The sequence below is a fragment of the Callionymus lyra genome, chromosome 2, assembly GCF_982586985.1.
Source record: "Callionymus lyra chromosome 2, fCalLyr1.hap1.1, whole genome shotgun sequence".
NCBI lineage: Eukaryota > Metazoa > Chordata > Actinopteri > Syngnathiformes > Callionymidae > Callionymus > Callionymus lyra.
In genome coordinates this window covers 21,314,281-21,336,953 of record NC_141819.1, presented here as the reverse complement: position 1 = coordinate 21,336,953, position 22,673 = coordinate 21,314,281, and the positions used below count along the sequence as shown (strand labels likewise).

At 38.5% G+C, this 22,673-nt stretch overlaps 2 protein-coding genes across 2 annotated transcripts; both read right to left on the bottom strand.

The window, feature by feature from the left end:
* Positions 1 to 1,423: 1,423 nt before the first annotated feature.
* On the bottom strand, positions 1,424 to 8,886 carry pmp22b (peripheral myelin protein 22b). The gene is made up of 5 exons (XM_087784058.1): positions 8,753 to 8,886; positions 7,760 to 7,850; positions 7,186 to 7,279; positions 4,475 to 4,615; positions 1,424 to 3,659 (listed from the first exon to the last, which is right to left on the bottom strand). Exons 2-5 carry the CDS (start codon positions 7,835 to 7,837, stop codon positions 3,499 to 3,501), a joined length of 474 nt encoding a protein of 157 aa, XP_087640184.1. The 5' UTR covers positions 7,838 to 7,850; positions 8,753 to 8,886; the 3' UTR covers positions 1,424 to 3,498.
* An 8,693-nt stretch (positions 8,887 to 17,579) lies between these two features.
* On the bottom strand, positions 17,580 to 20,685 carry tekt3 (tektin 3). The gene is made up of 7 exons (XM_087782807.1): positions 20,125 to 20,685; positions 19,656 to 19,739; positions 19,508 to 19,578; positions 19,288 to 19,431; positions 18,260 to 18,482; positions 17,943 to 18,097; positions 17,580 to 17,796 (listed from the first exon to the last, which is right to left on the bottom strand). Exons 1-7 carry the CDS (start codon positions 20,683 to 20,685, stop codon positions 17,580 to 17,582), a joined length of 1,455 nt encoding a protein of 484 aa, XP_087638933.1.
* Between the last annotated feature and the right edge of the window lie 1,988 nt (positions 20,686 to 22,673).

Genomic DNA, 22,673 nt, shown 5'->3' with positions numbered 1-22,673 from the left:
GAATTGTAGAGAAATCTTAACGCTCGTTTATTGAGTTAATGAGCTTTAGCAGGTTTCTGTCATAAAGAATGAGCTGCCAACACCTCGAGAGGGGAGATAACCGCCATCACCCCCGGAATAATGATGTGTGTCCCTGCAGTTCTCAAACATCACCACAAGGGTGCAGTGTTTGATCACTTTGAGGGATCACTTCGTTGTGCTGCGATGACTCCTCGAATCCGCTAGATGTCAGTGTTGTTGAGACGTTATGTGTGAGGCTGTGCACTAGACTGGTTTTGGACTATTAGTGTTCGTATGAGAACGTCACCGTGACACGTGACAAGATCAATCATTAAATCTGAAACCATTGATTTTCAAAATCAGATACTCATCACTGACATTTGTAAAATAAAGGGTCTTTTTCATTGTTGTTGACAAAAACTTTAAATACTGGAATATAAAAAAAATACAATCTTAAAGGGAACCTAATGTGAAAACCCAACTCTCCTGACTTCTTCACATGTTCTAAATGTTGAATTCATCCTCTTCAAAATCCACTAGGCCATCATGACGTTGCTCCGTTTTGAAGTTATTATTTAATAAAGTTCTCTCCCGTCTGAACTCTCGCCAAACGACAGTACGGTTTAAATTAAACATGCTGACGTCACTCTGGTGGAGGTGTCCTCCCCTAGAAGCCATAAATCAGTTAAGTACCTACATGTTGATCGTGAAACAAAATGAATATTTATGAAAACATGGTGAGAGTTACTTCTGCCTTTAGGTGTTTTTGTAACGTGTACATTAAGCAACAAACCTTATTTTTATTATTTGTTTTTAATGTACAAAACGGAAGTTTCAGGGGTGAGTTTGAAATTTACGTCATTGAATGCAACTCGTGTTTTTGTGACCAATCAGAGCAGAGTGGGCGTGGTTTCTCGGACGAGACTTCTGAGCTGAAACAGCGCATTTTAAGTGGGCGGGGCTTAAGCGTATTTTCTAATGTAAATACTTTTATTAAATGAGAGTTTTGTGCAAAAACAAACATACTGATGAGTAAAATAGATGTCCTGGAACAATTTAAGAGACACTTAAATCAGCACATTAGGTGCCCTTTAACCTTTTTTGTGGTTACATAAATTATAAGAAAGCATGTGGATGATGTAGACCACTGTTAAAGGCATTATTTTTGTTTTTGTAATGCATGTATTCCTTAGTCGTGTTTTGGAAAAAATAGTCCAGACAAGTTTGTATATAACCGATCATGTTAATATTCATCTTTCAACACTTACTCATATTACCATACCATGTTATTCATAAAGCACTTGCAACACACATTGGCCGCTAAGTGCTGCACAAAAGTAGATCAATCAAACAACACAAGCACAAGCAATAATAAACCACTTGTTTACTACATGACATTGATGTAATAAATAGACAGACACCATTGATGGTAAATAGCATCCTTTAATGATTGTAAGTAGCTGGAGACGGAGTAAACAGGAAATGAAATCTGCTGTGTGACACAAACATTAGTGGGCAGTTGTCATTACAGATGAATCTTCTTCTCCTTCTAACTGAACCCAGAACAGTTTCTTTTGAACCCAGAGCCAGAATCCGCTCCGCAGCGACCCACGTGCGCTCCACTGCCGACAGTGTTGAAACTCAAGACGCGTAAATTGAATTCTTGAGGTGAGGTGCCAAATACTGCGCCACGGCTGCAGAACATGTACAGTATTTGCAGCCATGAGCACAATATTTGATCCGTCCATGAGCACAGACTGTAACAGAAAACATGCTCGGCTAATGCTCAATAACCTCCTGGAGGTGTTTCCATCCAGGTATTCTTGGCAGAAAAAAAGGTGATGGCGAATATTGTTAGAATATATTTCACAACATGTTATGCGTAAATAGTTTTCCACAATGATCGAGTCAGTAACTTGAAGTATGTGAAACAGATCCATATAAACACACTAACAAAATCAAGCTAATAGGTTTATAGCTTTTTCAATGGCTTTTTAGTGAGCTGTCAATGCATTTCTTTTCTTCTTCAATGAGATCAAGAAAACGGAAAATACACATATCAGCCTGAAAACATTATATTAAGCGACTACTTTGTTTATTTGTCAACCACTCAAAATTATTTGGCAGACGCAGAATACTGGAGATGACAATTTAATCACAACCTGTACACAGCTTAATCTTAGCAATTTGTTATTAGAAATGTGACAATTATTAAGATTCCAAGTTAACAAATGACAAATATGACTATGAATCTACATGTTAGTGCAACAATGCTAATGCTAAGCTAAGAGTCTAAGCTACATTGGTTGCCATTACTAACACCATACATTTTGTGACCAAGATTGTAGTTCGTGACCAAGTAGATAATTCTTCAAGTAACACATTCTTTAACATTATTGTTCTTGTTTTCTTTGAAAAGTTTATTAATCATTCTGTAACTAAACGGTGACAAAAAGCAATGAGTAACGTTTTTGGTACGCCTGTATAAACTGAGGCTATGCAATTTTAACGGTTGAAATACATTATAACTACATTGATTAAGGTTGTATAAATTGAATAATGCTACTTTATTTACTTTGTTTAAAGATGATTCAAGGTATAACCTTAAAGAAGTTAATCTAATGGGTGAAAAAGCCTTCTTGGACTAATAGTATATGTAGTATTTTTAGGGGTTGTGAAGTTTGACACTTTGACATTAATTAGGTTCCCTTTTGTTTGTTTTTTCAAAAACTTTATTCTAAAGCTAAGTAGTTATGTTCAAAACTAAGTAAGAGTCAACATTCTTTTACTTCGTCTCCTAATTTTTTTTTTTATCTCTGGTTGCCGTTACACAAGTCTTGTCCTCTTGTTTTTGTAATCTTCCTGACGGTCTTCAATTCAAAAGTACTTTTAAGTCACGTGGTGTTTTGCTGCTCGACAATACTGACATATCTGTGTAAAATGTTTGCCATCAGTCACAGGAATGATAAATACATAGCACCATCTTTTCTTGAAAATAACAATAGAAAAATGTAGCGTCAAAAACACCTCACAATAAGAAAAGCTAGACTACACTCCCCGATGTTACCACTCTTTTCAAACTCATCCAGAGCAATCTACTGTAACATGCATGTTTGTTATTCTACAATTAGATTCACTTTATTAATTCTTTGGCAAAAGATTGAGGAAGCACAACAAAATAATTACGTCATTGTTACAAACAAACACTGAGGCACTTAATCAGCTGACGCAAACATTTGACAGAGCAACACAAAAACTATGTACATATATTTAAAAAGTGTTATAAATAGGTTTTTAACCATAGATACTATATACATCTTTCAACTGGGACAGTGTTGGTTGATTCCGCGTTGGTTTGCATGTTGTACTTTGGCGTGATCCTCCCTACCACCCTGCTGTTTCACTGGAGAGAACAACATCCACTTCTTGCGTTAGAATGGGGGGGTGCAACTGGTAACACTTGCAGGCGGGGTTTTCACTGGGAACACTGGGATGGACTCATTCTCGCTTCCTCAAGATGACATAGATGAGTCCGCTGATCAGCGCCAAGGGGAAGGCCACCCACGCCAGGATGTAGGAGTAGCCGAAGGAGGCGGACTCTGGCACCCACTCCGGACTCATCACGGTGTAGATGATGGCGCCACTCATGACAAACAAACCTGACAGGAAATAACATTGTTAAATGAGAATTTACAGTTAGTTTAGCGTAGATGTGCCTGATCGTCAGGGCTCAAGTTGGATACATGTTTTGACGCTAAAAAGAAGAATCTTTTGAACATGGTTGAATCTGGACCTCAATTGGAAAACCAGTAAACCCGAGATCTATACCTCCCATATCCTCCTACTTCTAGCCTAAAACGAAAAATTGAAAATTATTTTAGGTCAACAATTACAAAGGATAACGGTAATTATTGGGTAATGAATAAAAATAAGTTTATTCAGATGTTTTGTTTACTTGCTAATGTCTTTATTCCTTAAGTTCTTTATGCCATTCCTTCAGTTACATGACAATAATTTACTATTAGTTTATCAACCCCTGAATTCCAGAATGGTGTTCCTGACATTTCAACCAAAGTATTTGTGAGACGGGAATGGTGTAGTTCCTGTCTGGCTGGATAGGCAGCTGCTTGCCTCATATTGCGCTGGCAGAACATAGAAAGCGAACCGGGGATGGCAGGAAATGCTGCCAGGAGCCGACACAATGGGCCCATGGCAGAGCCAAAGGGCACAGAGTACGGTGGTCCAATGAAGCCTTAAGCCATTAGCAACCAGCAGGGACTGCCAGGGTTTAGTTCCTGGCTACTGATGATTAACTGAGGTCAACAACAACTGCTCTACTTATTAGTAGTAGTGGTTAGCAGATTTTAAAGCGGTTGAAACTTTACCCTGGAATGGTTGCTGTGCAGTGGTGTCAGAGAGATCTTAGAGTGTTGCTTGGCCATTGGTCGCCTAACACCTGTTCGTATGGACTTACTTGCAAGTATCTGGAAGGTTCCGGTGAGGAAGAAACGTCCGCCCTTCTGCAAAGTGAAGAGCTGGCAGAAGAAGATGAAGAGAGACAGGCAGCTGAAGATGATAGACAGGATCATGAGCGCCTGGACCGACTGGATCCACTCTGCGGGATGAAAAGAGAGAAAGCAAATTAATAACGGAGAAAGGAAACAATAACAAACACACTTTCCTTAGAAGAAAGCTTTAAGAGCCGCAGCTTCTTGTTGACATCTGGGATGTCTAATGGATCCATAACAATGGCAACTGCCTTGTTCCTAAATGCAGCGAGCGTCCCTTTAAACAACACAGAGGCCTGCATGTTCCGCATTGATCCTGGGCAGACCATTAACCCATTATACACCTGTATTGATGCGGAAGCCGACCGGAGATCCATCTCAGCCTTCCGCTCACCCCATTCCTGGAATCCAAAGACGTCTAAGCAGATACTCCTTCGTCTGGGAAGTATCTCTGCCGCCTACCAACCCCCTCGGGTTCCCTGAGTAGACTCTCCCTGCTGCATAATTAATGCCGACTCGTTTATTACTGAGCAAAACGGAAGATTGAATAATAAACTTTGTTTTTTATTTGCTGCTTCACTGTGGTTTGCTAAGAACCAGGAATAAGTACTTGAACATCATGTCATCGCTGGAGAAACTTGTGATAGTGGTTAGAAATGACTAGTATATCTATATATTTATTTAGTTGTTTAAAGTAGAATTATCAATACGATGCAGTGTTTTGAATATTCTGTTTGTCATATAGATCAAAATTTAAAATGTTTTTTTTATCTGAATTAAAATAATTTTACTAGTAAACAGCCAGTGGTTTCCTGCAGCCTTCAAGCGTGGAGTCGTGTTACGTCCAATCAAAGTGCAGTGGAGCGTCCTGACCAGAGTTCAGGGATGAGATATGGGAGGAAACCTGACCCCACCCGGCTGCAAATCTCCATCAACTAAATGTAGCCGGCACCATCCCACACCGGCTCGACAATTAGATTCCACTGTAATGATACTGTTTTCTAACGTTACATAATGTGGAATGATAACGCTTCCTGATGAATGTTCCATCTCTGGCCTATAAATATGGAGCGCATAGATCACCACTGACCGCTGAACACACTTCTCTTTCCTTCCTCCCTCCCTTCCTTCCTTGACCATGCACTCGTCAGAAAAAAAAGCATTGTCTAATATTTCCAAGCACGAGGTTCAGCTATAAGTCAGTTTCTGTGAGACGGAAACAAACTTTCATCACCTGAACTGATGGATGGATGTGTTATGAACAACGACGTTAAAATGAACAACTTGTTATTCCAGACGAGGATTTAAATGAACGAATCCTGATTGAACGCCATGTAAACACTGACAGTCGTCATTTGGTTTATGGTTGGCACAGTTTCATAATGAAGTACTATTCACAGAGCTAGCTCACTGACTAAAAGCTAACCCTTTGATGCTAAAACCCAAACATTATTTTTAGAATTTATTTTGAGAGGATAACTGGATTGTTAGCTTGTGCTTACGCGGTACTGCATGAGCCCCAGTTAGCATAAACTATCAAGTTAGCCTCATCTTTATGTTATTGTACTATTTATGTTTATATATACAAACGTCATGAACCATATGTGTATGACTCAAAACTTTGTTATCCTGTGTTTTTGTTGTTGAATGTTTTTCATGCACTACTCTTCAAAAAGTGATTTCGATAAAAAGGGTAATTACACTGTAAAAAGAGTAAAGTGGGATTATAACTTGGGGTTGTGTGATGTGTCATGTTGAAATCAGCAATGGCAGCCATTGCCAGAAGTTGAGTTTTAGGATCACGTGTTCCTCACTGCACATAAAGCAGGAGTGAAATCTGCCATATGAATCTAGACTGGCATGTAAACCGTTGCATCGTAAAACATCTGTCGCGTGACTCCAGCAGCTGTAATGCCATAAAAGTCAGATTTCAACATCCAATTGAAAGAAGGCTCAGCCGAGCTTATGAGCACAAAGTGCGACCTCACCATCCGGCGTGACAGCAGCCCCACTATCTTCCATCTCCGTAATCCCAAAAAGCACAGAACTCAGCCACACATGCACTTTTCTTAAACAAACGCAGCATGTCATAGCTCCATGCCAGTCCGGCGACCAAGCAACAGACGGCGACTAAACACACTTTCATTTTGCACCGATGACATCACCGGTGCGGGTGTACCACTCTGCCTGCACGTTTTTTGAAGCAAAACAGTGGACCGTGATCTCACCCGCGTCCAGTCTGGAATGTCTAACAAGCTGGAAAATATGACCTTTCTATTTTTAGCCGTCTGTCTAAATAAATGTGCAGCTGCCGCCTCTAATGATCCCTGCAACCCTCACACCATGATTTGACACTGGGCGTGACCCGTCATCAGGTTCTACACCAGGTTCTCCACACACATATAGATCCCCCAACTCTAAATACTCCGCTCCGGCTCCGCCCTGAACAACTACAACATGAAACCTGAATATGGACATTGCACCACGACTATTTATACAGCAGCAGCCTATCGCCTACCTGCACTGACACATTCTTAACCCTAGATGGCACCAGAGTCCAGAGGAGACACGCCCACATCAACCACCAAAAACAAGTGAATCTTATAAGTTAAGTTTCTTTTTTTTTGATAAGAAACGGATGATGCTAGCAAAGAATAATCTGGAGAAAGTTTGGTACCTCCAGTCGATGCCGAGTCACACTTGTACCCTCCATTTGTGGCAGTGCAGTTGGACCAGAGGTCTGAGGTTCCTGCATCACTGGACGTCCATACCTGTAGACCAGAGAAAATATCTCATGAACATTTGACCACATTTAGGATTCAATGATCTATCCTTGCTAAGGTTTTCTTTTGAGTGAGATTGCAGACGTGGAGAACTGTTTTTTTGTAATATATGTGATAATATTTTCTAAAGAAAAAGATTAAGATTAGGTCGATCAACCAGATATTTACACTATAAATTGACAAGCTTTGATGTTTGTCTTCCATTTAATTAATTATTATTAATATTTGCCTTTAAAAAGAAATAAATCTGAATCAAATTGTGTATTAGTTTAATTTATATTTAATCTAATGGTAGCTTATTTGCAGCAAATAAAAAAACATGTATAATTACAAACATTTTTCTTTTGAAAATACACTACCTTTTCATCAAAGGCTATGAAGACAAACTTACAAACTAATTGATGTGTTTAAAAAAAAAAACAATTATATTTGTCACTACATTTTTCGTCCAGACATTATTACACTCACGCTGACGATGGTGGAGACGAACAGAAGCACCAGACCACTAACGTGCAGGAAGACGATTCCGAGAAGAAGCAGCAGCATCTTTGCAGATGATCTGGACAGGAATGAGAAAGAGGAGACAGCAGCAGCAGTCAGTGAATGTGTTCGGCTCAGATTTGCTGAAACATGGGTGTGTCCCTCTGGTATGTCCAGCAGCAGACCTCTAAATCACGTCAGTTCTCCTCACAGGTCACAAACTAAAAACTCAAGTGAGAAGATATGAAGACAAAAGATAGTATAAATGACGTTTGACATGTTAAGGTTGATATCAAATGTATTTATTTTTTTAAACTCAATGCTAGTGGAAAATTAACTAAGCACTATATATAGATTTTTTTTTTATTATGATAACAATATTTTGTGTAACTAGGATTAATAAAGTTTGAAATAATCAGTCTTGAATTTCAAGTTGAATGCTTTAAACATATTGATTTGTAATTTGATATGAGCTTTTATTTTTTTTAAAGTAAAAGAAGCCACATATAAATAATGGATAAGCTTGATTTAGAGCCAATAATAATTACAAATATCCTTATACAACTTGATTTTGTTGTTTCTTGTTGAACAATTTTGCGTCCAACACTAGCAAACAAACACAAACTATCATTTTAAACAACGAAAGTCTGGCTTGACACCGAATACAACAATAAAAACAAACTTTAATACACTGGGGAAAAACAAAATTCAGAAATGTTCTCTAAATAATCTCGTTTTTTGAAAGGAAAACCTCCGATTATTCAAATAATAAGATGAAAAGTGAATTGATATGAGCAGGAATAAAGACAGTGACATTAAAAACAATGGTTTTGTAAGACTTAAACAGCTCCAGTCGTCTCTGCTTCCACCTGTGCGCGCAAATCCTCCCTTAAACTGACATTTTCCCTTTAAATCCGCCTCTAAAGCGCAGATAAAGCAATAAGGAAGTTCGAGGAGGAATCGCGACGAAAGTCCACTTACTTTGGTCTCGGCGGGTATTTCCACAGAAAAAGAGGAGTTTAGGAAGGAGTGCAAAAGGTTAGTCCCGCGGCTGAGAAGAGACTAGGAAGAAGTCTGGAGCGTCGATCTGTTATAAAGTGTCTCATCATTGGAGAACAACGCCCTGCGTGCGTCTCTGCGTCACTGGACGGACCCTCTGGACCAGGGCCAGAGGTCCCAATATAGAGCGCTGCGTAACTGGTTGTCATAGTAACCAGGAAACGTGCTCGTGAATGTTTTGATTTGGTGCTCACTTCTTCCTTTTTTACTATCTTTGACTGCGATGAATAAATGAGCCAAAATAAATTGTAATAACATCTTTAGAATAAAGTAAATAACACTAAAGTATTTATTGTAGTTTTTTTTAACTTAAAAACATCAATAAAACAAAGCTTAAGAGAAACATCTGGATGTCAATAAACTCGCATTAAAAATGTTTTTTACGTTGATAAAATAATAATTAAATCCATTGATATTCAAGGTATGTTTAGATTTATCACATCGATGATGAACTTGGACAATAATAAACATTTGTTTCCTTGTTCACTATCATCTTATTTCCTTTAACCTAGATTTCGAAAATAAAAACATACACGTAGGTCTGATGTGTCTGCTCTTAAAATACATTTATTTAAATGTTCTATTTACCAGTCACTTATACCCACTTTGAACCCTGAAGAAGAATGGGTTTTAAAAGGATTAATTCCCCCAAAATTCAAAATTTCTCTCCCCCTTGACATGGATTTTGGATTATTTTACGAGTTATTAGTTCCTTTTTGGAGTTGCAGACAGAAATGTATGTTCATCTGAAGGATGGTGATCTGGTGCTCAACTTCTCGTTCAAAAACATACTAAAAATATATCTCCATACTGCTCGTCTATAATGTCCATCTCGCTTTGAAGCCGCAACATGAGAAATTTTTACCAAAAAATGTAACAAGTTTTGAGTCTTTCAGGGTTAATCTCTGTGTCAGTGCCGAGACATCGCTCAAGTTTTTACCCTGAAAGACTGGGATCTTCCAACTACAAACAAGCTTAACATATAGTTATTTAAGTTGGACATGCATTTCTCCAAAACTGAACTGATTCCTCTGAAAATTCTACCAAACATTTGTCACCATGGTGATTAGAAATCGATAAGAATGTGGGTAAACTTTAAGGCAAATGTTACTCCTAATTCAGAAACTATTGTGCGGTGCATTAAAAAAAGAATACCTTTAATTTATAACTTATATTTGGGTAAACTGCCCTCAACACATTTTTCAATAAAATGTTCTGGTTGTTAAACATTTTGAGATTAAAGTTTGTACAAATGCCAGTACACTTTCATAACTATTGATGTAAGGATTTGTGGTAATTATCAATAAAAGGTTGAAATATACGTTCTTAAATCAAACACTCATAAAGTATTTTTCTTTTTTACCGGTATATTTAAAAAAAAACATATTAACCAGACGTTTAAATATACACAAAATTGAGTAAAACGATGACATCACTCTATCATGGGACGGGATGATGAATGTCAATAAACCAAAGCGGGGTCATGTGGTTGCTATGATACTTCTTGAGTTTCAAAATCACTTTACAAAATTCAACTACATTAAATCGACACGTTTGTTCTCACTAGATTATGATCAACTGGGACTCAATCACAGAAAGATAAAGTCCTGCTGATCTTTACTGAAGCTGTGGTAAGGATCACTGACATACAGGACTAAGGGTTGAAAGTGATAAATGTGTGATTGAAACAAAGAGTCTGTCATTAAAGCTAAAACAACAACATAAACATTATCAACTCATCACAATGTTAACAAAGTACAATTGTTGACCTGCTGATCCACTGAATTGTTTCTTGGTTATAGGGATTTTTTTCCCGAATGAGACATTTCCTACGAAACCCATCATCTTGGTCTCCGCGGTAACCAAAACACAACATGAGCGTGACGGGTGAAGCACGGGGGGCTTCCTTATGAGTCACAGAAAGGGCTAAAGTGTGGATGTGGGTTCGTCTATCGCTCCTAATGGCAGCAGGAACTTCTCAGTTTGATATGACTCACGTCCAGAGGAAATGTGTTCCACCCAAAACTGCACTCTCATGTCGCGGACTCCTATAAATATGGGTGTTGCCACGAATAGCAGCGAGATGACAGAGACAGTGTGTAAGTTTGTGTTTTTGTAAGAGTGCAAATATTTGAAGTCTTTTTCACTCCCTACAAACACGTGTGAATAAAGTAGTGACTTTCTTTGCGTGTGTTTTTTTTACGTGTGGACACAGCAGCTTCGACGCTTGCTCAGAAGAACAAAAGTTGAGTTCAACGTAACAATGATCATCCTTGGAAAAAAAGGATTGGGAGGAGGCCAAGGAGCAAACCAAGCAAGCATTGAAGATACCTTATTATATTATTCCCAGAAAGAACTGAATGGTTTTTTTTGGAGGTTTTTTTGCTTTGACTCCAACACCAAACCTTTAACCATGCAGTGAAAACAGAATTTTTTTTTTTACATTTAAGTATCACAGAAAATCACAATCTTAAAATGTTTATTTTTTTAAAGATTTACTTTGAAAGACCACTTTGATATCAGAGATTATTCAATTAATTTTAATTAAGGCTAATATTAATAATTATTATTATTATAATAAATAAAGTGAATTTATGATTATAATTTAGAAAATGAAGTAACATGAATGAATATTAAAAATACATTCTGATTCTAACAAAAATGTGTATAAAAGTCAAATTACACTATTTAATTTATAAATTAATTCATAATGAAGTAACCAAGAATGGATGCTTTATTAAAAAACAAAAAAAAGACAAGAAAAAGTTCAGAGTTTAGAGCTATTTTTATGTCCTTCAAATCTGATCTCACTTCCTCAGAGAGCACCACACGAGTCAACGGCTCACGGACCTGTCAGCTGACATGTTAGGACTCTGATGAACCCTGTCAACATCAGCTCTGTGTTCTTTATCACCTTCTCCACACTTAGTCCTGGACTTGTCTTGCCGTCCAACATGTCACCAGAACCATCAGGTCGGAGTGTGACTCTTGACACTGACCACTTAAACGCCGCAAACGTAGTAATGACATCATCCATTTATGTAATAATCAAATAATTAAATAGTAATAATTTTGTCTTTCTTTTCTTTGTTATGGTCACATCCTTAATAAACTACCTTAAAAAAAAACTAGATTTATTATTTTTTAATTTCCTTTTTTTAAATGTCCTCTTTTGGTTTTCCTGATGATGCTAAACCTTCTTCTTAAATCACAAATGATTTATCTCGTTCAAAAAAGTGACCCATAGGTTCCATCACCGGAACCAGTAACCCTCGGATTCCTCCTATAAGAAGGTTGTGGATAGTCGTGATGTAATCGCTATGAATAATCAATGATATTGATTAAATCAAGGGTTGAGCGCCGCTGACCTGAGTGGAGATACTGTCTGACCTCTGTTCTTCTGTTTGACTGTCAAGCTGAAGAATGCACAGAATGTTGCAGGCAGATAATCCAGAGTCGAAAAAACATCATTTATCACCAGACTGCCGTGTTGGACCACAGACAGTGGAGCGGTTGGTGCCAGTGAACCCACAGTGTACATGCAGAGGCTTATCTTCCTACAGTCTCGCTTCCTGTCTTTAGTAACGGTTCCTCCACCAGTTCAACTGTCTTCGTCGACGCACCTCTGTGACCTCTCAGGGTTGTTCTCTCCCCGAACAGTGCTTTTCTTGGAATACTCTATGTCTTATGAATTTAAATAGAAAATCTGTTGGATTGAATAATAAAGCAGTTTTATTAGATTAATACAGATACAAGACTGAAAGGGTTTTAACCAACAGTGTCAATCTTCAACCTATCGTGATGAACTCTCCCTTCGTTTGCTCGGGTCATTCTAATCTCTCTCCTTCAATATATATCTGAGGCATCACAAGATGGAATCTCTCTTTAATGCATGCAAAACAAACTGGTGTCATTCCTGTAGATGCCTTTACCTTTTTCCATTGAACACTCGGCTGGGACGGAAGCCAAAATACTCTTTAAGTTTCAGTCCAAACAGGAAATGTTAGTGTGTGTAGTAGGCAGTGCCACAGTGTCAAAGACAATAGGTTGGAGGTTCAATTTCATCTGCAGAGTTTGTATGTTCTCCTCAGGCTTGTGTGGGTTTCCTCCCATTCTCTGTATTTATCAAGAGTCATTTGAGAAAAAACATTTTTGTTCTCATCATGTTTTTTGTCCAACAAATGTACGAAGCCATTAAAACCCACGGATGGATGCCCCAAAATTGCACTTACTAATGAAAGCATAATTTGTCCCAAAAAACCTGAGATAAGTGATTATTATTCTTTTTTAAAGAGGATGTAATTGTGGAACTTGATTGGGAACTTTATTCCCAGGAATAAGGAGGAATTATCCATAGGTATGAGTGTGTGTGAATGGTTGTCTGTCTTTATGTGCCATGCAACAGACTGGCATCCTGTTCAGGGTGTCCCCCGCCTCTCGTCCACGAGACATTCAAAAGGGAATAAAAAATAACATTCGATTTGTTTCCATAGTAATACACTTGAGTAATACATAATCCAAGTTATGTTCTGTAAGTATTCATTTGGGCTAAATTGTGTTAGGCATGACTGGCTTTGCCTGGAGAGTTAAAATGCAGGACATGTTCCTTGTTTGTATTTCAGATAATTCAATTTAGCCGGGAAAGTAAAACCAAAATAAAGCACCAAAAATAAAGCACCAATATTAGATTTTTTTAACCTTTTGTGTCATTTTGTTACAGTATTCGTTCCCAATCAAATTCAACAATAAATTGAACAAAACAACAAAAGTGCTCTAAGCTAGCTGCATTTGTATGGTATGTCTTGTTCAGAGTGTCTCCTACTTAAGTAGCCAAGGTGACGTCCAGTTACTTATAAAATGGATGGAGGAATTAACTGTTGCAATGCATCATGGGAGTTGATTTAAAGCTGCGAGTGAGGAGCTCAGGGCCTCACCATCAACCGAGTGAACAGAGTCTGTATTTGGTCCTTAGCATTGACGCAGTCGATGGCCGTGAATGTATAGTAACCGTCTACATGACTTTCAGCGCTGGTTCGACGGGAGGATTCCGAACGTCTGTAATTTCAGCGAAGACGTGGGTCTCAAGTGATCCAGGATCAGCTCTTTAGTACGGCATGATGGAATGTAAGGAACATGAAATAAGTCGGGCCACGGGGCGACTATAACGGGAGCCACCAGTAAAAATAACTCGCCAATATGTTTGGACTGTGAGGAGAATTGCAGCGTACATTCCCCGTACGTGGGGGAGTGAGGGGAGGTCAAGGAGGAGGACTATTTGTGTGCCTTCTAAAAGTGAGAACCCCAAACCAAAAAGACTGGAGTGAAAGAATTCAGGCTTGAATAACGCAAATCTGCCATTGGTAAACATGTGAGAAGTCAGTTGATTTTAATGTAATTGAGTCAATATTTTGTGCGTGTAAACGTTGTGTCTATATCTAAATGTATTAAACACATCAAATGTTTTATAGGGACATGAAATTCATGTGACGTCGGTCAGTATATTATTACGTGGCGATGAGAGAGTTCTGTTGTTTGATGTGAGCCGGACAACAGGCGATTCTTTCTCCGACTCAGGAATGTCCCATAATCCTTCAACACATGTAAGAATCCGGGCCAGAACCCCTGGGTTTGTCGTCAAACACTCGACTGTTTGCACAGCGAGGCTTCACACTCCGCCGGTTGTTACAATGCAGTTCTCAAACATTGCGCTCAAATCAAAGTGTAAGTCTCGCGCACACACCTACGGTGTGTCTTATCTCCACACGGCTCGCCCTTCGTCAGGAATCTCAGCGGTGATACCCTGATGACACGTGATCTGGACTTTACGACCACACTTGTTTGGGAGCCGCTGGAAAACAAAAAAGAAACTGTAGTGCTTGAGTAAGCTCCCTTTGACCGATGGCTTCTTTCTTTGGAGGGAGAATTGGTCCAGCAACAGCAGCTCCACTCCAGTGCTGTGTCTCAAATCGCATACTAATCTTAGTATGCTAGAAGTTAGTATGCATCAGTTTAGTATGCATACTAACTAGTACGCAAATTCTCCGCAGATAGTATGTCTCAAATCAAACTCTGCTGCTACACACTAACCGGAAATCACATGACAGCTTCTTCTTCTACTTCTATTTAACGATGTTTCAAGCAGCTGTTTGAACGCTATCGCCGACACCTGCTGGCAGAACGTATTGCAACTTTGGAAAAAGAAATAAAGAAAAAATATGAGAATCTAAATAATCGCGAGATATTTAAGCTGGTATCAGCAGCGAAGACGTGTTTATCCTCCTACTGCTGCTGAAAATACACATTTAAGTATATTCATATATATGCATTTATATATGACGTAACTTCCGTTTAAAACGTCACTAAAATGGCGGCTGTTTAGTGTGGTTAGTGTCCATCGAACCATGCTAGTTTTGTGGGCGTGTTAGTACGCCAATTTAGTATGCATGGCGCACTAAATTTCGCATACTAAGAATTGAGACACACTTACGCACTAAAAATACTAACTTTTAGTACGCTAGTATGTGATTTGAGACACAGCACTGGTTTCAGGTGGATGACTGAGCTTGATCAATGGTGGTTTTCACTGAGTCGTTTTATAAAGTCAAGTTTAAAAAAAATGGAGTCATGTTTCTAAATGTCTCAAAGAAAACATTTTGGGGTCATTTCGATATTGATCGTATTCAGTTGATTCTTCTTTAAGTGATCTTTGAGACGGATAGTCTTACTTTCAGAATCAATTATATTTTCCTTCTGCAGCAAATTGGTGGCATTTTATTTCATGGGCTGGAATTTCAAACTTGTTCTCAGGACACCATAAGCAAAGCTTAATGAATCCATCTTTTGATGATTCATGGTGAGAAAGCCATTTATTCTTTGTCCCTTTTTTTTCATGATCATCATAAGTTTTAATGTTGACTTTAAATGTTCTTTTTTTCCCCAATAAACTCAAAAATATTTGTATTTATTTAAATACAAAAAGATATTCTACAAATTGAGTATAATTCATGATTTTTTTATTGTTTTTATTGTAATTGCAACAAATACTACGAGATTAAACAACAAGGTTACACACACATATATATAACTTTTCTGTCCTATTATTATATTGCACAATCCCACTGTATAATATTGTACTAAGATTGATCTTTTATGGCATTGAGGATTGTTATAGCTGTCGGGTGAAAACTGTTTTTGAGTCTGTTTGTTTTGGATTTCATTGACCCGTTTCATCTGCCTGAGGGCAACAGTTCAAACAAGGAGTGTCTTTTTACAAATACTCTGTGCTCTTTTAGTACAGCCGAGAACTGTAAAGGTTCTCCAATGATACAAATCTCCTTTATTGAACCTTGAAAAAAAATCAGTTGAACACAATCTTGGGGTCATAAGAATATTTCAGCAGTTCAAATGTATGACAAAGACATTCAGGCTTAATAAAACGATATTATTTACTGATGCTTCTTCTACACTTTGTACAGTATCAAAACAATAATACCCGATTCTTAGACTATTGCGAATAAAAAAAAAAGATTAAAGCAAGTATTTTGGAATTTTATAAACTTATGTCAATTAAAAATCAAAAGTTGTTTTCATGGATTTAATCAATGTAACAATGTGAATAAACAAATACATTTGAATTAAAAACAGTTGTTTGGGGTGATTTAAGAGCATATAGTTTGTTTGTTTTTTACAATATTGCGATATGAAACTAAATGTCCATATCGCAGGAAGGTCAGAGGTCAAGCAGGAAACACCGTAGAGGAAGGCTCCGGTCAAGGAGTAAAGTATGGCATGTAAATGTTTCCATTGTGTTTTAAGGAAATGCCACCGCTCCTGAACCCAAAATAGAACTAAAAAAATTCATGATGAGGAACTGAAAAATAAGAAATTAAGGAAGGGTGTGTAGTTTTTCTGCCGTGTGGACTCAACACTCGGCTCGTCCACCAGGAGGTAGGAGCTCCGGACTGCATCGTGACTCATGACGGATGGAATGGCCACATCGCAACAGGAAGTACACACATGCCTGTCACCGCTCCTTCGACGTGACACCTGGGTCACTCCTGAAAGAGTCGTCAACAATGTGTCTTTCTGTCGTCAGGTGTTACACAACGTTAGGCGGTTTGTTTGGTTTGGTTACTGGACTACTGTTCATGTCCCATGGAATAGAAGGAAAACGCCTCTGTCCATATTTAATGAGGAAAAGAGGGTGAGGGATTTTCGTCATTAAACCAGGACAGTACTTACTTATGTTTTCCTTATAATTCTCTATCCTATAAACACTTTTTTTAAGATGGCTCTTAAATAATGGATTGGATTTAACAAGTAGTTTAGTAGTTGCTAGAAAATCTTTAAAACTTTGAATCACAGCGTTGTTACTAGGTAAACAGGTTAGCAATCATATACTGGTTCTGACATTCCTCTTTTGACAGACAGGTGCCAACAAGAATGACAACATCATCAAAATATCTTCGACATTGTCTTCAAGCATTAATGAAGACATTTGTTCAACTAACTTCACATTCACATATTTTAATTAATTAATATTAATTAATTAATTATTAATTAATTTATAAAAAGTCTGGAACTCTAGAACTTTAACCGATAAAATCATGGTCTTAATCAACCGAAGGTATTTTTCCATAAACATACTTCAGTCAAAAGTTATTTTTATTGAACAACAATCCAATCACAACGACAACTCATGTCACTCAAAAACAGAAACCATTATTTTATATCATCCCGTCCAGGATTGTTAAGTGAACCCCACGAGCCGCGGCATGCTAGGAAAAGTCTTGCGGATGCTCATACACTTTTCCTGGTCCAGGAAGAGCGAGTTGGCCTTGACAGACAGGTCGTGCTCCAGGGTCACCTTGGTCTTCACTAGAGTCTGAAGGGTGTTCTCGGCTTCCATCAGGCGCTGTTGAAGTTTCACTATGGTGTCCTCGATCTCTCTCACCTCGCTCACCAGTCTAAGAAGGGAAGAAGTATTACACAAGTAATAGAATTAAACTGCATGATTCTTTTTTAAATATTACATAGACCAATAGTTTTTATCCCCCAAAAATATGGGATCTTAGGTATTGGGAACATATTCTGGTGGGTTCTGAGTAGCTACCTGTGGAATGGGTTGTCTCTGCAAAGTTCAACATTCGGCCGACGGGTTCTCTCCTCGAGTCGGGTTTGGGCGACTTTAAGCGGACCCTCTTTGTCTCTCAGAGCCTTCTTCACCGACTCGATCAACATCTCTGTCTGGAAGATCTCTTGTAATGTCTGAAATGTTATGAACGTAAAGTCATTTAAACCTCTGGTGATACATCTTTCCTTTACATATCTGTACATGGTTATCAAATGTACAGATACAGAAGACTGGCTTGAAAGCAAAGAGAACAAGAAACAAATAGAAAGTTTCATAGATCCAAATATCTTGTTGACCTTTGCAAGATGGCTCTGCAGGCTGTTTTTAGCGTCGCCGGTTTCAGATATGCGATTGGTGAAAGCCACGTTGACGCTGTTGAACTGGGTCCACATCTCATTGGAGGTGGTGTTGAGCAGGATCTCGATCTCATCCCGGAGTTTGTGGGAAGACGCTCGCTGGCTCTGGGAGAGCAAGATGTTGTCATCGGTGAACTTGGACCACGAGTCTGGCAGAGATACTCTGGAAGAAATTGTATTGAACCAGTTATAAGTGGCCGTTTTGACCATTGATCAGATTCCGTGCAGCCCACGGCCATCATTATAAACTTTATTATTAAACCTGAGAATTTGAAATACCTTTTTTTAATATTGGAAAAATAGACATTTAGTTTTCAGAGGAGTTTTTATTACAAATCATTAATGGTAATTCCTAATTTGAGAAAATACTTTACTTAAACTCATGACTCATTTAATGTGTCAAGCATGATGGTTTGCACAAAACTAAAGTAGATCAATGTTCATGTGGATATGTTGACCTATAAAGATGCCAGTTATTTCTCAACATAATGTATGTGGATGTCAAGAATTTTAACAGACTTCCAATAACTGTTAAACAGAGGTTAATAAAAACGTGATACTTACCTAAGACAGTTTGGTAAATATATAATTTGTTCGGCCACTCCCAAAGAGTGCTAAAATATGTTATAGCTTTTTCTTATTGAGTTTGACACCCATGATAAAAGTTAATGTTTGAAACTTCTGAAACAGATTAGTTTTAGAATGACGTGACTGATCACATTTGGCAAACACTTGTTTTCCCCACATCAAATGTGGACTTCTTCCAAAAAGTTTTGATAGCAATGGCCAGGAGCTTTCACAAGAGAAAAAAGGTTTGGCAGATTGATGGTATAAGGATCTTTAATCTGTTTTTGAGATACAAAATTGTAGGGTTAGGAATTTAAATCTTTGTTTGTTGAGGAGCTTTTGTCAAAAAGCCTTAAACAAAGTCATAATGTCTTCAATATTGAGACTTTCATGGCACTTACGTCGGGTCCAGTCTGTCGATCCCCCTGTAATATCCGATACCATCTGAAGTGTTTCTCAGGTGGTGGCAGCGGTCATCTATCCTCTGAGCCGTCACTTTATCACTCAGGTCTCTCTCCAGTTCATGCTGAGCAGCTCGGTTTGACCTAAAAGAAACAAAAAAATGAACACATTTCAGATTTTGCTCCTTTCATTTGGTCTAGTTAGCTTCTTAAAACTCACGCCAGCTGGGCGAGGGCTCGGTCCAAATAACGTCTCATTCGCTCTTGGCATGATTTTATGACTTCCACTTCCTTTATGTAAATAAAAATAAGATATTTTAAACTTCCCAAGATAAAGATGGAGACACATTTTTCAACTTGTGCTGTACCTTGATGAGGTCTTTCTCCACATCATCATGTACCAAATCAATGGACATCCGCTTCTCTCTGTTGTACAAACACTCTTGAGACACCTATTGAAAAAACATTCAAGACTAAACAGAGTTCCACAATTCAGGGTCATCCTGGTTAAAAAAATTACCCACTGTTGGTTTACATGTATGTGTACATTCAGCATTTCGGTAGCTGAATATGTACTTCCTGGTCTGACAATACATTAAACCACATCAGGTCTCCAGTGTCGGCTAGTCTTACTGAGAACACCTTCCGTCACATGATCTTATCTTCACCAGGTGTCCATGTCATCCAAAATGGATCAAGTTTACTTACCCTGGGTTAAACAAAAATCCTGCAGTGTTCTCTGAGATATTGCTGCCAAAAACGACTACATTTTAATTAAAAACATTTTTTTTTAACAAAGTATCGACGATGGATTTATAGTTGTATTTCAGGACTCACCTGCAGGGGACCTTCTGTCTCAGCCAAAGCCCTCTCAAGCCTCCTCTTTACATCACTGAGCGCCGCTATCTCTGTCACCATGTTGTCAGTCTCATGGCTCAGCTCAGCCCTCCAAAAGACGATATCGTTCAGACGCTCGCCGATGTTTTTGCTGGTGTTCTCCTGTGTCCGTCTGGTCAGCTGGTCCTTGTCCTGCATCAGCCTCACGGTGTCTCTCCTCAACCTCTCCGCACTGTGTCTCGATGACTCCGACTCTCGGTAGTTGCTCTGGTTGGACTTGTACCAGTCGTCTGGGGTGAAGCGGGTTCCCATCAAACTCCTGTTGGACGGATAGAACATCGTATTGGCTCGCACTAAATCCAGATTGTCTCGCTGCAAAGAGAGCATCGGGACGTTGCTCTTGTAGAAGCTGTTGTTCCTCCACTGGTTGGCGACGGCGTTCATGGTCGTGGCCGGCTGTGAGTTCCGATAGCTCGTAGCCATGTTGGAAATGGCTGGGAGGAAGTGACTGGTTTTTGGCCGGGTGTACGTGGAGGTTAGCGTGGAACCCATCAACTCCATTATTGATCTGTTGTCCTTTCTGTTGCAAATAACATGAAGAAATTGAAGAAATCTTAAATGCAGGCTTTGCAAAGACATCTTTCTTCTGGACAATAAATACAGGCTCCACATCTGTCCATATTAATTTTAATTGATATAAGTATTAAAATAAGATACACACTACTCAACCACACTTTTTACCAATTTCTGGTAGTGAAATTTGAGTCTTACCTCAATAGTGACATGTTTACCTTTTAATATAATTAGTAAGTGAAATAACTCATACAATTTGTATTTTTTAAATATTATTTTCATAATATTGTCATTATTTTACAATCTACAAGCAAACATTTACTACAAGATCATTGCTAGCTATGCTAGATACTTAATTTACAATACATCAATATTAACCCCCCAAAATTGCCAGAGTAATTAAAATAAATCACATTTCAAATATTGCTATTAGTCCAATTTGATTCAATATTAGTATCAATAAAGGTCTTACCGAGGTGCTCGTAGCTTTCCCTGCCGCTCACCTGCTAAAGAGTTCAAGAACTCGGTAAAGGTAACCTGACATGCATAATACATAAACAAGTTTCAAGTCATTCATTCAAGCAACCAATGGCAGCGGGCCGTCTGTGGAAGATGACCTGTCCAAGATTTTTGTTGACACACTGGTAGTTGCCATGGACTCCTTCAAAAGGCCCCGCTGGGTGGGAAATTAGGAATAATGTCCAGCAGGTGTTCTTTGCTTATTTAAATGACCTGGAGTTGCTAATAGTCTCATAATGATTCCAAGTGCCAAGTGAGTTGTTTTTACTATCTTGAATTAATCGATTCTTGATGAGCCTAAAGTGTTACTTCATGTCACAAATTACAGCCTTTGGTTGGCTTTCTTTTCTCCACCTACAGTGTTGAAAATATATTTGCTTCTGTTGCCTCCAGTTGTCTTCTGTAGCTCGGTTTCAGAGCAATCTGAGCTTTGTCTGTGAAGCAGAGCAGTTCAGTTGGTCTCCAGGCAGCATCGCATGTCTCACCTACACTCGGGGAAGCTAGCTCGCGGCGTGGATTGATTACAGCGCCCAATGAAAGATTCATGTTGAGGGAAGAGTCCACACAAACCCCGTCAGAAAAGAATAATAATCTGTGTTGTGTTACCGACTGTTGGTGGTCGGGATCGTTTACACTCACAGGTTCTCAAAGAGGTTTGAGCTCATCAGATGATTGCCTTGTTTCCACAACACAAACGTGCATCTTCTGGCATCCACTGGAGTAGTAATCGGTATTTGCTTTCGTATTGATCCATGTTGTTCTGCATCTCCCCTTAGAACTGGCTCTATTTACTATTGCTAGGTTGATATGAACCAGTGGAGGCTGGTGAAAAATACTCTAGGTGTGGCTCTTGTCCAGTACATTTTCCTGCATATACCATTGAAACAATCCGTCGAAAATAGCCTAACTTTTCATGTAGAAATAAACATTTTGACAGTTAATTATAAAAAAGAATGTTTATTTTACTCCTTGTTTAGATACAAATGAAAAAACGTTTTAATTATACTTTAACATACATTATAAACAATAAACCAAATCATTAAAAAAAAAAACTAAAGGAAAACTATTAAGAACCTGTTCTCTGCACCAGGAAATCAGAGATTCTTTCTACCTATTCCGCACAGACAAAAAGGCACTGCAAAGAGAAAAAAAAGCTACTATCAGTACACGTCTATCAGGGTCAATTTTCACAGCGCCCCCAAAACCATATTCAGAGACGATGCTTTTATGTTACTGTCTATGCAGTGTATGTTCGGCTGAGTTGCAGAAGCGTGACGTCACTGACGGGCTCTTCAAAAAGTGACCCCAGATAGACCTGATATGAGAAATGACGACATAAACCATGATTATAACAAGAAAGTGATTCAATGCAAATATAGTTTATCAGTGTGAAGACACAAACATACAAAATCATCACTTTTGATTGTTTAATAACTAAAAAGATTTAAAAAAATAAA